Raw genomic sequence first — 12352 nt, 5'->3', positions numbered from 1 at the left:
CGAGACAACAACAGCGGCAGCAACCACTGAAGTCCTCTTTGGCAGCGGCAGCTTGATTATGTCTCAAGTCACTCCACACAAACGCAAACATAACAAGGAGACACACACACACACACAGACACACAAAATAAAAAAAGAAATTAATTAATTTTTAAGCGTAATTAAATGCAAAGCAGCTTCAACCTCAACAAGACCCAGTCAAAGACCCAAAGACAGAGAAACAGAGGGACAGAGAGAGAGAGAGACAGGAGGCAGAACCAGATCCACGGCCAGTTTTGGGCTTTGTTTGCCTGTCCATGAAACGCGAGGCTATTAAACAAGGACGCGCAAAGGCAAAGTGGAAATGCTTTTTGGGCCACAATGGTATGAGAACGACAAATAACTTTGGCCCCAAGCTCGAACATAATGATTCCTTTAAAATGAATTTCTTACCCATTTTTCTAAAACTTTGACTTGGCAATTAAAAAAAAAAAAAAAACGAAAACGAAAAAAAAACCTTAAATTGAAATAAAAATAAAAGTTAAGGCAAAGGTTAGCCACTCGAGCGCAATTAATGGGCTTCAATTTCGGTTTTCACTTTGCACATTTTCTCAAAATTTTTCGATATTTATATTGTGTGTGTGTCCTGTCAGGACCGGTTTGTAGTTACCATAAACTCTAATATTTACCTCGTAAGGATATTAAAATTTCAAGATGAAAAACTTTAATTAAACTTGTAATATAACCCAATCGAAGAAAATGCATTAACCATAGCTAAAGATAATCCATAAACTCGTAGTAGAAATAAAAGTTATCCTCTTGTATATCCTAAATGGCCTTCTTCTCTTTTTGGGCGCTCCTGGATTTATAAAGCTTACTGCAAATGATTGGCCAACTTTCAGGTAAATAAGGCAGTCAAAGGCAACGACAACTGGCTCAAGGTAAAAGTTTCTGGCATTGACTTTGAATTGGTGGGTCTATAGGGGGCAGGGCCAATCAATGTTAAAATCCCACCCTATCCAGCCATCCAACTGAAATCCAAGATGCCATCTAGCAACAACAACAATAAAGCTGCCAAATTCGCATTCAATTTTTATGGCTCGTTTCGTTTGGTGTGTTTTTTTTTTCTTTTCTTTTTCGTTTCTTTTCTTTTTGGTCAATTTCACTTTTATGCCTCACGCTGTAGTCATCAGCTAAATGCTTTTCTTTTAGTTATCTATACGCTTGTCTCTCCTATATATACATACATATATATACCGACAAACATCTATATCCTCTATATATTTATATATATATGTACTGTACTTATATACATATATAGGCAACAATTTGGTGTTATTTCTTGTAGGTTATTTTTAGGCGCGTGTACACAAAACAATTACGTCGACTGAGGCGTTGGCAGCGTCCGCTTTTACGAGTAATTAACGCGCCTGGCACTGGCTCATGAATATTTATTCACTGACAACCAGATCGGGGAAAACTCAATGAAGACTCACTGCACAATGGCATGAAAACTTGTCAGATTTGGTTGAGACTGAATTTTCATGTCAAGAACTCTTGAACTAAATTAAACCAACCAAAATCACTTAGTAAAAAAAAAAATTCCAGATGCTTTTGGACTCTGTCAAATACATGACAATATATGGTAATTTTTACCAAGATAGCCTTAGACTTCAAATCAATAATAAATAAATAAATTAAATTAAAATAATATTTAATAAGCAATCATTGAGGAATAATTTAAAAGTATATTTCTTTGTTCTCACAAACTTTTAAGTTAATTGAATTTGCTTTACTTGCCTAATTAAAAGAAAGGAATATCTTTCATCGTCTAAAGCTTACCTGCAAGTGAAGAGAAATATATATAAATTAGTTGATTAGTTGTAACGATTAGCTGAAACTTGCAGAAATGGTAATTAATGTAATTCTTTTTATTATAATTTTTTTGAATGACTTCTCATTAGCTTAATGCAGACATGAGCTAAGCTCTAACTCAACAAATAAAATAAAGTTAATTTATATTTTGTAGATACTAATTCTTAACAAAGGCCAAACGGAACAGGGCTGTGTACAAACCTTGGTCTTAAAAAGTTTTCCGAAGAAATCTCTTTAAATGGAAGAATGGCCCTTTAAAATTTAAACTATTTCAAATGATTATAGAGGTTCAAAGTCGGCCAAAATTCAATATAATACAAACATTGGGAAACTGTCGGTCGGATTTTGATTCTTAGGGTGTCAAGGCAACGGAAGTACCTAAAGATGTGATATCAACAATTGAAAGCCTCCGATTTTTATACCATGCACTCCTAGAGTGAATGCTCGTGTGTTTTAGAGTGAACAAGATAGCGTATGCCATGAGGCATGGGCAAATTATTTATTAGACATACATAATTACTTTTGGTTTTCAAAATTTGAAATATTTTTTCAGCGAGACGACTTACCTAATTCATTATCTTTTCAGTTTAAAGAAACAAAGCAGCGGTTAGTGACGCGACTTCCAGTTGATTGCTAACAATCGGCAAACTTTGTGTGTAGTTTAGTTGTGTGATAATTTTAATTTTAAATATTTTTCGCTTGATTCGGAAATGTTAACCTTTATTATAAGATATAAAAAATTTACCCCGTCCTATTTTTGAAAAGAATTCTCCTCTCTCATTATAATACTTGAGCTAACAATATAAATACTATACGCTTATAATTACTTTCAATATATGAACTTTCCTTTATTCCATTTCTACCCCAAAATTAACAAAATTGAACACTTTCGGTTAATATATAGTGAAAAATGGAAAGATTGAGTTCTGTTTGTTAAATCTCGTGGTTGACCTTATCAATTTATCGTAAAAAATGTTTTTTGTTTTACTTTGTCCTGTCTATTTCATCTAATTTTTTATCGAGTATGAAGATTTTTTGAATATTGAAGATTTCACAAAAAATAACTTAAATAACTTAAATCTTTTTTTTTGTCAACTTAAAATAGATTTCCTTAAGGCAATTAATATTCGTAGCTTCAGCTATCAAGATTGTTTTAACAAAGCATCGTGTAAATAATCGCAAATCAATCAAAAGCATAAATTTGGATCATTAACCAGGAAATAAAACAGTTTTTCCCACAAATATTAGTTCTTGTATGGATTTTTCATATAAAAGCTAAGTGTTATACTAATACAATGAAATAAACTCTCATATTTTATTTTCTCTTTAGTAATGAATGGCTCAAATACCAAGTTTTATTCCAGGTCCAGATGGAATTGTGGAATTTATACTAACAAAAATTACATGGCGTCCCGTTCTTTGTTTATAACATCTGATAAATTTTGTATTACCCTCTGCCAGTAGGGTAGAGACCTTTCAGAACTGTAGCCTACAGACACAATGCACTCATTATATCTCATTTTTGTTTAATTTTTATACAGTGTACAAATAATATATCCAGACAATATCTCGACGCGTGTATCAATTGATGTCTTTATAATTGTTTATAAATTGTTATTTTTGCTCTTGCCCGGTGTACTACATCAAAGCGGATATTAAACAGAGCCCAGCCAGCCAGCCAGTCAGCCAGTTGCAACTCATTTCAAAGAGCCAACTAAATTTGCAAATTTCTTTTTTGGAAATAATTCGGTATGCGAATTGCGTGCATTGCATTGTGTAAAAACAATTTTTAATAACTCAGTGTGGCGCTGTCATAAGCAACAACAAACAAATAACCGCAAAATGCAACAGCAACAACAACAACACTAACAACAACAACACTAATAATAACAATTGAGTCAATTTTTACATTTTTCAAGGTTGCTGCGCTTCACTATGCTACTTTTGGAGAGCACTACAGATGAAGGCACATGGGAAGGCACGAAGCCAACTGGGGTAGACAAGCACCTTGATGGACCCAGAAAAAGGTCATAGGAGCAAGCGAAGAGAGAGGAAATGAGAGAAAAAAAAAGAGAGAGAGATGGTGGAATACAAATTTTCCCTTTTTCCTAACATTTTGTTTACTGCACTTTATTGTTTTGGCTCTGTTTTCGTCAGTTCATTTTCCATAGAGAGGGGAAAGAGTCGCGCAGTGTGGAGGATGCAACAAAAATGTTGAATATTTAATATTCGCAATACAATAACCTATTATTAAATGCTTTGTATATATGTATGTACATAATATCGAAAACTGGAACAAAACTATATGTAGATACTGAATGTATTGAAAAAATGTGTATATAGTTGCATTACGTTGCGTATACGTAATGTGAAATTAATTACTATTTGGTTGAGAAAACAAGTGCTGGTCATGTAATTTTTGCAAAGTTTATTTATAGTTGCTTAATGATTTATATTGGTTTCCAAAACAAAGGAAAATTAGCCGAAACTTAATAAGAATAAATGAAACTTATGGTATTGATGGTTAAACTGAATTAAACATTATAGAAAACTGAATTTTCCATGACCTCTTCTCCATATTTTTCTTAATAGAAATCTATTTGAAAATGCCAAAAGGCAACTAGTTTTTTTTTTTCTTCATACGCAGCATAAGTGAGAAATAAATTCATTTGTTTATCGTACATATACAATTATGGCATTTCCATTTAGTTTTGACTAAGGGGGATTTCCTTCACCTATTTTTTTCCTACATACATACATATTGTTTGGCGTGTCAACATTTTAAAGATCCATATGCCACAGGTATATACTATATAGTTTTGCTCTAGTGAATGACTTTGCTTAAAAGCATTTTATGCCTTTGGTTTTCTTTTCTTTTTCTTTCTCATTTCTTGCCAAATTCTGCAAAAATGGAAAAAAAGGCAACGTAAATAAATGCCGAATAAAACACATGGCCATTGGCCTTTTAACGCAGTCATACACACACACACACAAATGCTTCTCAGGGCGGCACACAGGAAGCAATTTGGGTGTGTGTGTGCTTGTATTCACCTGCGGGTCAGCAGACAGGCGTCACTAAAATTAAAATAAAAGCGCTGAAAATATAATGTTTAACAAAATATGTATGTATGTACATAAATTCGTACATACATATGTACATATGTATATACATACATAAATATATAGTATGCCACGAAGACAAATGGCAATAAAAAGAAGAACCAAAAAAAAAAAAAGAAAAGAACCCTTAGTCGCGACAACGACAGAGACATACCCTGCTTGTTTTTAAAAATAATATAAATTCTGAGCAAATATCTCAAGTTAATTAAGTTCTTAACAATTAAAAATGAATTTCGGTTTCCATTAAGAATGGTGACCCCGATTCGTCCGCCATCTTGAATACATTTAAGGCATGGGTAAGCCACAAATGTAGTAAACTGCCCCTCAAAAGTGGTCTAATGCATCGCACTTCTAAAAGACACCTTAGAAAAGACATGTGTTTGTTACTCTGTTTTGTACACTCTGTCGACTTTAATATACCATTCCACACTGTTATAGTGCAGGGTATATCAGAAAACTAAAGCATTTCAGGTTGTATCTCATTCACTTTGATATGGACTTTTAATATCATTGAAATTATAATGATGTGTGTTTTTATGGGCAACCATAAAAAAAAGAAGTCGAAAGAAAAGAGTGGGCGGGGGCCTGGGCTTGGGGATTTTGGATTGGTTTGGGTTTCAATGCGTGCGAAGGCGCAGGGGTCACCAAATCCTTAGGCCCAAATAAACATTACTTTTTGTTGCCACTGTGTTCAGGTCACATCAGATTTTCATTTGCAGAAAGTTTCCCTTTTTTTTGTTTGACGTTTCTTTTGTGACTTCTCACTACACACACTCCACTCTTTGGCTTTTCTCGTCTTTGCTATGTTTTTCTGTTCCCTTTTTTATGTTTTTCCTTTTTTTTTTTTTGGTTTTGTTTGACCCTTATTTTTAGACACCTGGCCAATTTGTTATTTATGCGTGAGTTTACGTGTTGATTTCTTATATATGCAAATACAATACATTTATATACCATATGTGTGTGTGTGTGTGTGTGTGTGTATGTGTGTGTGTTTGTACGTGCGTCTATGTGTGTATCGATTGAAATGGGTAGTGCGTAAAACAAATTGAAATGCGAGGGTTGCTTTAGTCTCTACACCCTCTATATACTTTGGGAAAGTTTCCCAAAATTTATACATTTGATAGGCACATGAAACCATATCATATACAAATAGATACCTACTTAAACATATTCCGAAATACATACTTTAATAATCAATTTATATTATATGTGAAACTGAACTGATCGAAGGTATCGATCTTAAGAGGGTGGTATATTTTCCAAATGAAATTTGATAAGAATCTACATATCTCGATCATTTATAATGAGACAAATTAGTAAAGTAATAAATATTTTTCGATAGAGGTCTAAAGAAACAACGTGCTTAACCTGTAAGCTACTCAGAAATGACCTTGAGACAAAAGCTTAATACAACAAAACAGGTCGCTAAGCTTGAGAAATATCTTAACAAAGTAAAATAAAATATAACCAAGCTTCTTATATTAATTTATTAATTTTTTGTTGTTGTCGTTTATTGCTAACCTTAGAAACTCCCAAAGCATTTCCATTGAAAACTTTAAGAGAGGAGAACAGGTCCATTTCATTTCAAGTACTGTCACATATTCTACATAATTTTCGTTGATTAGAATAATTCTTGTAAATTTACAAAGAATTAAATATATTCTCTTATTTCTCGAAAATATTTAATAATTAAACCTTGCAATTTAGCCGGCTCGAGGTCAATCTTCCAAAAGATTATTTCAAAGATAGCACAAAAAGGTGAGCAGGTTGTCTGTATAGCTATTTCAAGAACCACCAAGTTCTATTATCAGCAGACTTTGCTAAAGAACTCCAATTCTGGCTTAATTGCAAGGTTTGATTTAAATTTCAAATAGGTCGTAATCAACCAGATATTTAATAATTATTTACAAAAATATTTTAAAGCCGTAATTCTCAAGAATTTTATTCCACTGACTCAAAAATAAACGATTTAAACACCAATAATTTGCTTCGTAATCAAAAACGTGAACAAGTCTCATCCGATTTTACCTTTATTGTACAAAATTTTTATCAAAAAGATCATCTGTGATTTAAAAAAAAATTACCTTTTTTTGTATCTAAGTATTCAAATAAATTGTAACCTAGATAAAGCTTGTCCATATCGCGACAGAAGTCCGATTATGGAGTCGAGGACATGATGATGCCTGATGCCTGCTATAAAGGAAGATCTATTGAAACATTTCAGCTTAATAACAAATTATAACGGCAAACAAATAAATATGTTATCAAAGTATATTTACTCGTTTGTTAATCAAATTGCATAATTAAAATTTTCTTAATTGCTTTGTTATGAAAAATATTTTAATTTAAATGTGACCACTAACCGGTTTTTGAAATGACATACCTACTAATAATAGTCATTAAATCAAAATTTATTATTTTTCACAATTATTTATTACTTTATTAATTCGTTTGGTTTTTTCTCTTTTTCCATTTGAAACCCTTTAAAGTGATTTTTAAAGAAAAGCGTCCAAAGGCATGACATTCTCTTTGTCTCACATAATATTGTGAGATATATAAAATTTAGTTTATTCTGCACATAAACAATATTAAATTTTATTACGATTTGCAATATTTAACTAGTAATTTACATAAATAAGTAGGTATTTATGAATTGATCTATTTAATTTGCCGACCACCACTAGGAATCGTTTGATTTGACGTCATTACATTTCAATGCACGTTTACAACATTTGGGATAACTGGCATTAAAATTTATATAATCAGTAAATTCACAACCATCTGGCGGAGACCTGGGATTGCAGCTAGTGTGAGGATGAAAATGGTTAAAACATTTAAAAATATATACAAAATTAATCATAACCCACCTATAAACCAAAGCCCAACCATTACGACCACACACAATCTCAGAACATTTACTTGGATGTCTCCGACTTTGGCCATTATCAATCACTACATTCACACCTCTCTCAGGTGTCCGTAAAACGCATTGATTTGGATAATCTATGAAAAGGGATTAATCGATTTTGAAAACAAATAAATAACCTTTTTGCATTTGCCTTTAAAGATTCAATAATTTGAATCAATATGTAATGCAATTCATAGGTAAATATTAGTTGCCAATGACTAATTTCTTAATACCCAACTGGAAATTTATGGCAACTCACCAGAATCAGCGAATATTTCATAATTGATTTCAGCCATAACTGACGTCAGGATCAAAAGACCAAAGAAAACGCTTAATTGCAGCATCCTTTCAACGATATATAGGTAGATATAGTAGAATGTGTCTATCTAATGCAGATATATACATACATATACAAACATATGTAAGTGTGTGTATGTGCCCCAGGAAATTTGCCTAAAAGATTCGATTTGCCTGAGCTGTCTGGGTTGTGTTTTGTCGGAAAAGTGAAAGGTCTCCTTGTTGTAATGTCGATTCTCGTCTATGAGTATGCAGATTTTAATTAATATGAGGAGAAAGATGATGAGGGGAAAACTGATGTAGTTATATCAAGTTAAGGACAGCTGCAACTGTCGTTGGTTGTTGTCGATGTCGATGTCGATGTTGTTGCTATTGCATAATTCGATTAAGCCATTTTCCCTTTCCTCTTTCCCATCGTTTTACTACTGCACAAGGCAAATATTTGTTTGTTTGCTTGTCTGTCTGACTTTGATTGCCACTCAATTCGGAACCTCAAACCTCAGACTGAAAATGTAGACAAATTAGTGGGGCAAAATAATTGATGCATCTATGTCTGTATGGGTGTGTGTTTGAGTGTGTGTGTGTGTTGGTGTTGGTGTTGAGCTAAGTAAATGTAAATTTAGCTAATGTTTTGTTTTTGCTTCAACTCCTTCAGTCCCCGGCACCCAGGTGCCCCCATTAGCCTCAGACTTGATTACATTTGCCCCATGCCTGGCAATTAGCCACCGACGACCTCCATTGTTTTCGGGCGGTCCAAAATTAATTGAATTGAGTATAGGGGAAGGCCTCAGCTGATTGTGAGACTGAAATACATATACATACATATACCTACATATGTATATCCATGAACCCACACTAATACATACACACAGATTGAGAGACAAAGGGTGTAAAATATTTGCCAATGAGAATTTTTCCATTGGCCAGCAGATGGCCAAGTAACTGGATTGGTTTGGTTAATAGTGGAATGCTTTCACCTATAATATGGGCAGTATATATTGGCCATTGGATAAGATAGTTTATTTTTAAACATTTCTTACCTAATTGAATACAAAATATTGATTTTGGGTTTTAGGAGCTCATAATTGACTGAAAACAATATCGAATATGTATTGCAAGTAGAGCGTATTCAAGGGATCCAGATGTAGAATTTTTCATTGAAATGAATCTCTAAATGATTTATTGCTAGATGTGCTTCTAAAATCTAAAATCTGAAACAAAAAAATTTATCATAAATAATTAAAGAACTGAATTGAAAGGGCAATGCCATTTTCATACCCCACACTTTGTTCATTTCTTTGTTCAATACTTTTAAAAGCATTTGTTAATAGCTGAGATTTTTCACCATATCCAATTATGTGAAACAAATTAACAACGGGCTTGAGGCTTTTAAAAAAAACTTTAAATATTGTTTAGTTTTTACTTTTCCGATATATTTCGGTTGCAATCCAAGAACCGTCTTCAGGGTAACTAGATTTACACCTCCGTACCGTATGACGTGAGTTTAATATGCAATAATCTAATATTAAAAACTAGAGAAGCTCTATTTTAAAAGTGCCCGATGTCTCAATACCCCTCCAAGTTTTTGCGTTACTGCCACGAACTCCAAAAGTAAAGTAGAAATCCTTAGCGGAAATGCAACAAACTTAAGCTTTGGCAATGCGTTTTGATATAATATAGTCATCCGATTTTCATAAAATTTGGTAAAATTCTAACTTATTCTGGTAATTATATACTTTAGTGATAATTTCCTAGGAACAACAACGTTTTCTTAATCAACTTTTTTATTACGGCTTATCTTATTCTTATAACATGTAAACATTAAGAATATTTTAAATAAGCCCGCTCTTCGTCTCAGTAAATTTCCCCGATAACCGAATTTGGTCACACTAAAGGGGTCTAATACACTAAGGCGGGGTACGGGCACACTCTCTCAAAAAAATAGGCAATAAGACCACATGTGCAATTAATAAAAACAGAAATAAAATCCGAAAATAAAAAGACAATCCCAAGGGATTAATTAATGAAAATAATAGAGAGCTTACAGACAAATGTTTTTGCATTAAGATCCATCTAAATGCATACCTATACAAGTTACGAGTCTCAAGTACGAGTCTGGTCCCAGGTTTCGAGTCTGGTCCCTGCTCGGGATCCAGTTACGAGTCTATCATGGCTGTGGCATTACCATGATCCTTCGGATACACATGGGAGATGACGCACAAGACTATTTCTTTAACCACTAGTTTTTTATCAAACTAATTACAAAGAATTTCTTGTTAACGTTATAATTCGTTTATTAATCACATTAATGTTCTTCTGGTTCCGAGGCTAGACTAAGCCCAAACTAAGTCTGTCAGTATGGATCCCTAACGAATATATTCTATATAAACTCTCATTATGATTAATTACACATTATGTTTCTTTTAATAATTTTACTTAATTACTATTTAACTAACTGAAGAAGACATGGCCAAGAAAATTACACTTAGTGCTTTAATTTGAGCATTAGAAAAATCAGAATTTCAAATGCGTAAGATATATAATGATTTGCCTTAAATAATGATCTTAGTTCTCACTCTTATATAGACTTTTTGTAATCTGTCACAAATATTTGAAATAATTTTATCAAAATTTTAGTAGATTTATCTTTTTAGAAAATGCATTCGTCGGTACTTTTGGTGATTCTACTGATCAGTATTTTGCCTATGATGAATGCAGCCGAATGGTTGACTAACACCCACAATCCAAGTAAGAAAACAATTCATATTTAGATAGAGTAATAATTTTGAAAGTATTTTCTTTTTAAGAGTTTCCAGGCAAATGCACGATTTCACCAAACATGATCCTCAATGAGGGTGTTAGTGTGAAGGATCCCAATCACAAGTGTCGTCAGATTATTTGTGGACATAATGGAATGACAATTGTTCAAAAGTAAGTCAAGAGGATTCCTTTTGACACCGATTGTAGAATACTCTCTCTTTCTCTCTCTGTATCCCTGCAGTTGTGGCGTTAGTGCCTTGTCGCGTCCTTGTCGCTATGGGGATTACAAAAATATCATGTTACCCTATCCCAAATGCTGTGTAAGGCACATCATTTGCAAGTGACAAAGTTGTCAAATTGAATAAGTCTGTTTTGGAATCGAAACACATATCAAAAGAGAAAAGATGTTAATATTAATCTGTATTATCCTTACATTGGCTAGCCAAAGTCTGGCTGATTTATCCGTGAATAACTATGCCGATAGCGGTAAGTAGGGAAATAAGTTGACTATACTAAACTAAACAGAATGCGATGCCTACCCTATCTTTAGCATATCCCGGTCGCTGTGTTTTGGATGTAGGACATTCGGTCATATTGCTTAATATGGCGCAATCATATAAATTTGATAATTTACCCTGTACTCAGGTATTTTGCATTGGCGATGGTTGGGGCATGCTCAATACGTAAGTCCGAATCTAAATGGGTAGCTAAGAATTATAAGTTGCACCTCTTTGATTAGATGTGATCGGGAGAAACCACCAGATGATTGCCGATATACTGAAATCCTGGATTGGGATGCACCTTATCCGGAATGTTGCAAACGACGCGTCGTTTGTGATTAAAAATGTTTTTTCTCTTTGTCATTTGGATTATTTATTAACTATTGTACAAATTATTCGTAGATAAAATCAATGGAACTAATTTTCTGACAACAGATGGAGCCATTTGGCTATCGATTTGTAGGTGGCCTTGTGTGTGACATCAATATTATTGACCCTCATTTGTGGGCCAGTGATTACGAGCTATCCTCTCAACTGTTTTGTTCTGTGACCTTCAATGGCGACCTCCCAGGGGAAGTCAACTATACGAAACAACTAGAACAGCAGCAGCACAACTAACAACTACAGCCGGAAAGCCGAAAAGGCGGTGAATAGGGGGCGGAAATTTAAACCAGACTAATTGCCATCTATATGTATCATTGTGTCTCTGTGTTTGCCAAGATAGATGCATCCGTATATTTGAACACTTTCTGGCCTCATTGTGGGTCAAGCTTTTGTCATCGTGTTGCGATAATTGCAATTTGAGTTCTCTTTTTCTTGTCTTGAATAATTTAAGCCTTAATTGATGCACATCAAATCAAAAGATATATAGATACTAAATGTTAAATCTAACAATTTGTCATCTCTAAAAATA

The 12352-nt window shown here is 33.5% G+C and overlaps 4 protein-coding genes across 5 annotated transcripts in view; 2 read left to right on the top strand and 2 right to left on the bottom strand.

Moving 5' to 3' along the window:
• The window catches only part of LOC6644376, a 71594-nt gene that overhangs the window by 47265 nt on the left and 11977 nt on the right, over positions 1-12352 (bottom strand). The gene's annotated exons all lie outside the window — the stretch shown is intronic.
• LOC26530327 lies at positions 7541-8397 on the bottom strand. Of its 2 annotated transcripts, XM_047010606.1 has the most exons (4): positions 8290-8396; positions 8142-8227; positions 7842-7977; positions 7541-7778 (listed from the first exon to the last, which is right to left on the bottom strand). In XM_047010606.1, coding segments are annotated over exons 1-4 (348 nt in total). In that variant the 5' UTR covers positions 8292-8396; the 3' UTR covers positions 7541-7654. The 2 variants fall into 2 exon arrangements, with proteins under 2 accessions (XP_046866562.1, XP_015033618.2); XM_015178132.3 differs by having other exon boundaries at positions 8142-8397.
• Positions 10742-11341, top strand: LOC6644372. Its single transcript, XM_002066783.3, has 3 exons — positions 10742-10927; positions 10987-11110; positions 11181-11341. The coding sequence occupies exons 1-3, from the start codon at positions 10837-10839 to the stop codon at positions 11281-11283; spliced, it is 318 nt and encodes a 105-aa protein (XP_002066819.1). The 5' UTR covers positions 10742-10836; the 3' UTR covers positions 11284-11341.
• On the top strand, positions 11279-11860 carry LOC26529781. The gene is made up of 3 exons (XM_015178105.3): positions 11279-11425; positions 11490-11622; positions 11679-11860. Exons 1-3 carry the CDS (start codon positions 11344-11346, stop codon positions 11779-11781), a joined length of 318 nt encoding a protein of 105 aa, XP_015033591.1. The 5' UTR covers positions 11279-11343; the 3' UTR covers positions 11782-11860.

Source organism: Drosophila willistoni (genome assembly GCF_018902025.1).
Source record: "Drosophila willistoni isolate 14030-0811.24 chromosome 2R unlocalized genomic scaffold, UCI_dwil_1.1 Seg167, whole genome shotgun sequence".
Classification (NCBI taxonomy): Eukaryota; Metazoa; Arthropoda; class Insecta; order Diptera; family Drosophilidae; genus Drosophila; species Drosophila willistoni.
Note: the sequence above shows the minus strand (reverse complement) of the source record. Positions and strands in the feature narration are given on the sequence as shown.

Bases quoted from the DNA above. Each gene is read 5' to 3' on its own strand.
- LOC26530327 (XM_047010606.1), bottom strand. The intron at 7,978-8,141 runs GTGAGTTGCCAT...CCCTTTTCATAG, and splicing joins TGAAATATTCGCTGATTCTG to ATTATCCAAATCAATGCGTT. The intron at 7,779-7,841 runs GTGGGTTATGAT...TCCTCACACTAG, and splicing joins GGTTGGGCTTTGGTTTATAG to CTGCAATCCCAGGTCTCCGC.
- LOC6644372 (XM_002066783.3), top strand. From the start codon at position 10,837: ATGCATTCGTCGGTACTTTTGGTGATTCTACTGATCAGTATTTTGCCT. The intron at 10,928-10,986 runs GTAAGAAAACAA...TTTCTTTTTAAG, and splicing joins GACTAACACCCACAATCCAA to AGTTTCCAGGCAAATGCACG. The intron at 11,111-11,180 runs GTAAGTCAAGAG...GTATCCCTGCAG, and splicing joins GGAATGACAATTGTTCAAAA to TTGTGGCGTTAGTGCCTTGT.
- LOC26529781 (XM_015178105.3), top strand. From the start codon at position 11,344: ATGTTAATATTAATCTGTATTATCCTTACATTGGCTAGCCAAAGTCTG. The intron at 11,426-11,489 runs GTAAGTAGGGAA...CCCTATCTTTAG, and splicing joins GAATAACTATGCCGATAGCG to CATATCCCGGTCGCTGTGTT. The intron at 11,623-11,678 runs GTAAGTCCGAAT...CTCTTTGATTAG, and splicing joins GGTTGGGGCATGCTCAATAC to ATGTGATCGGGAGAAACCAC.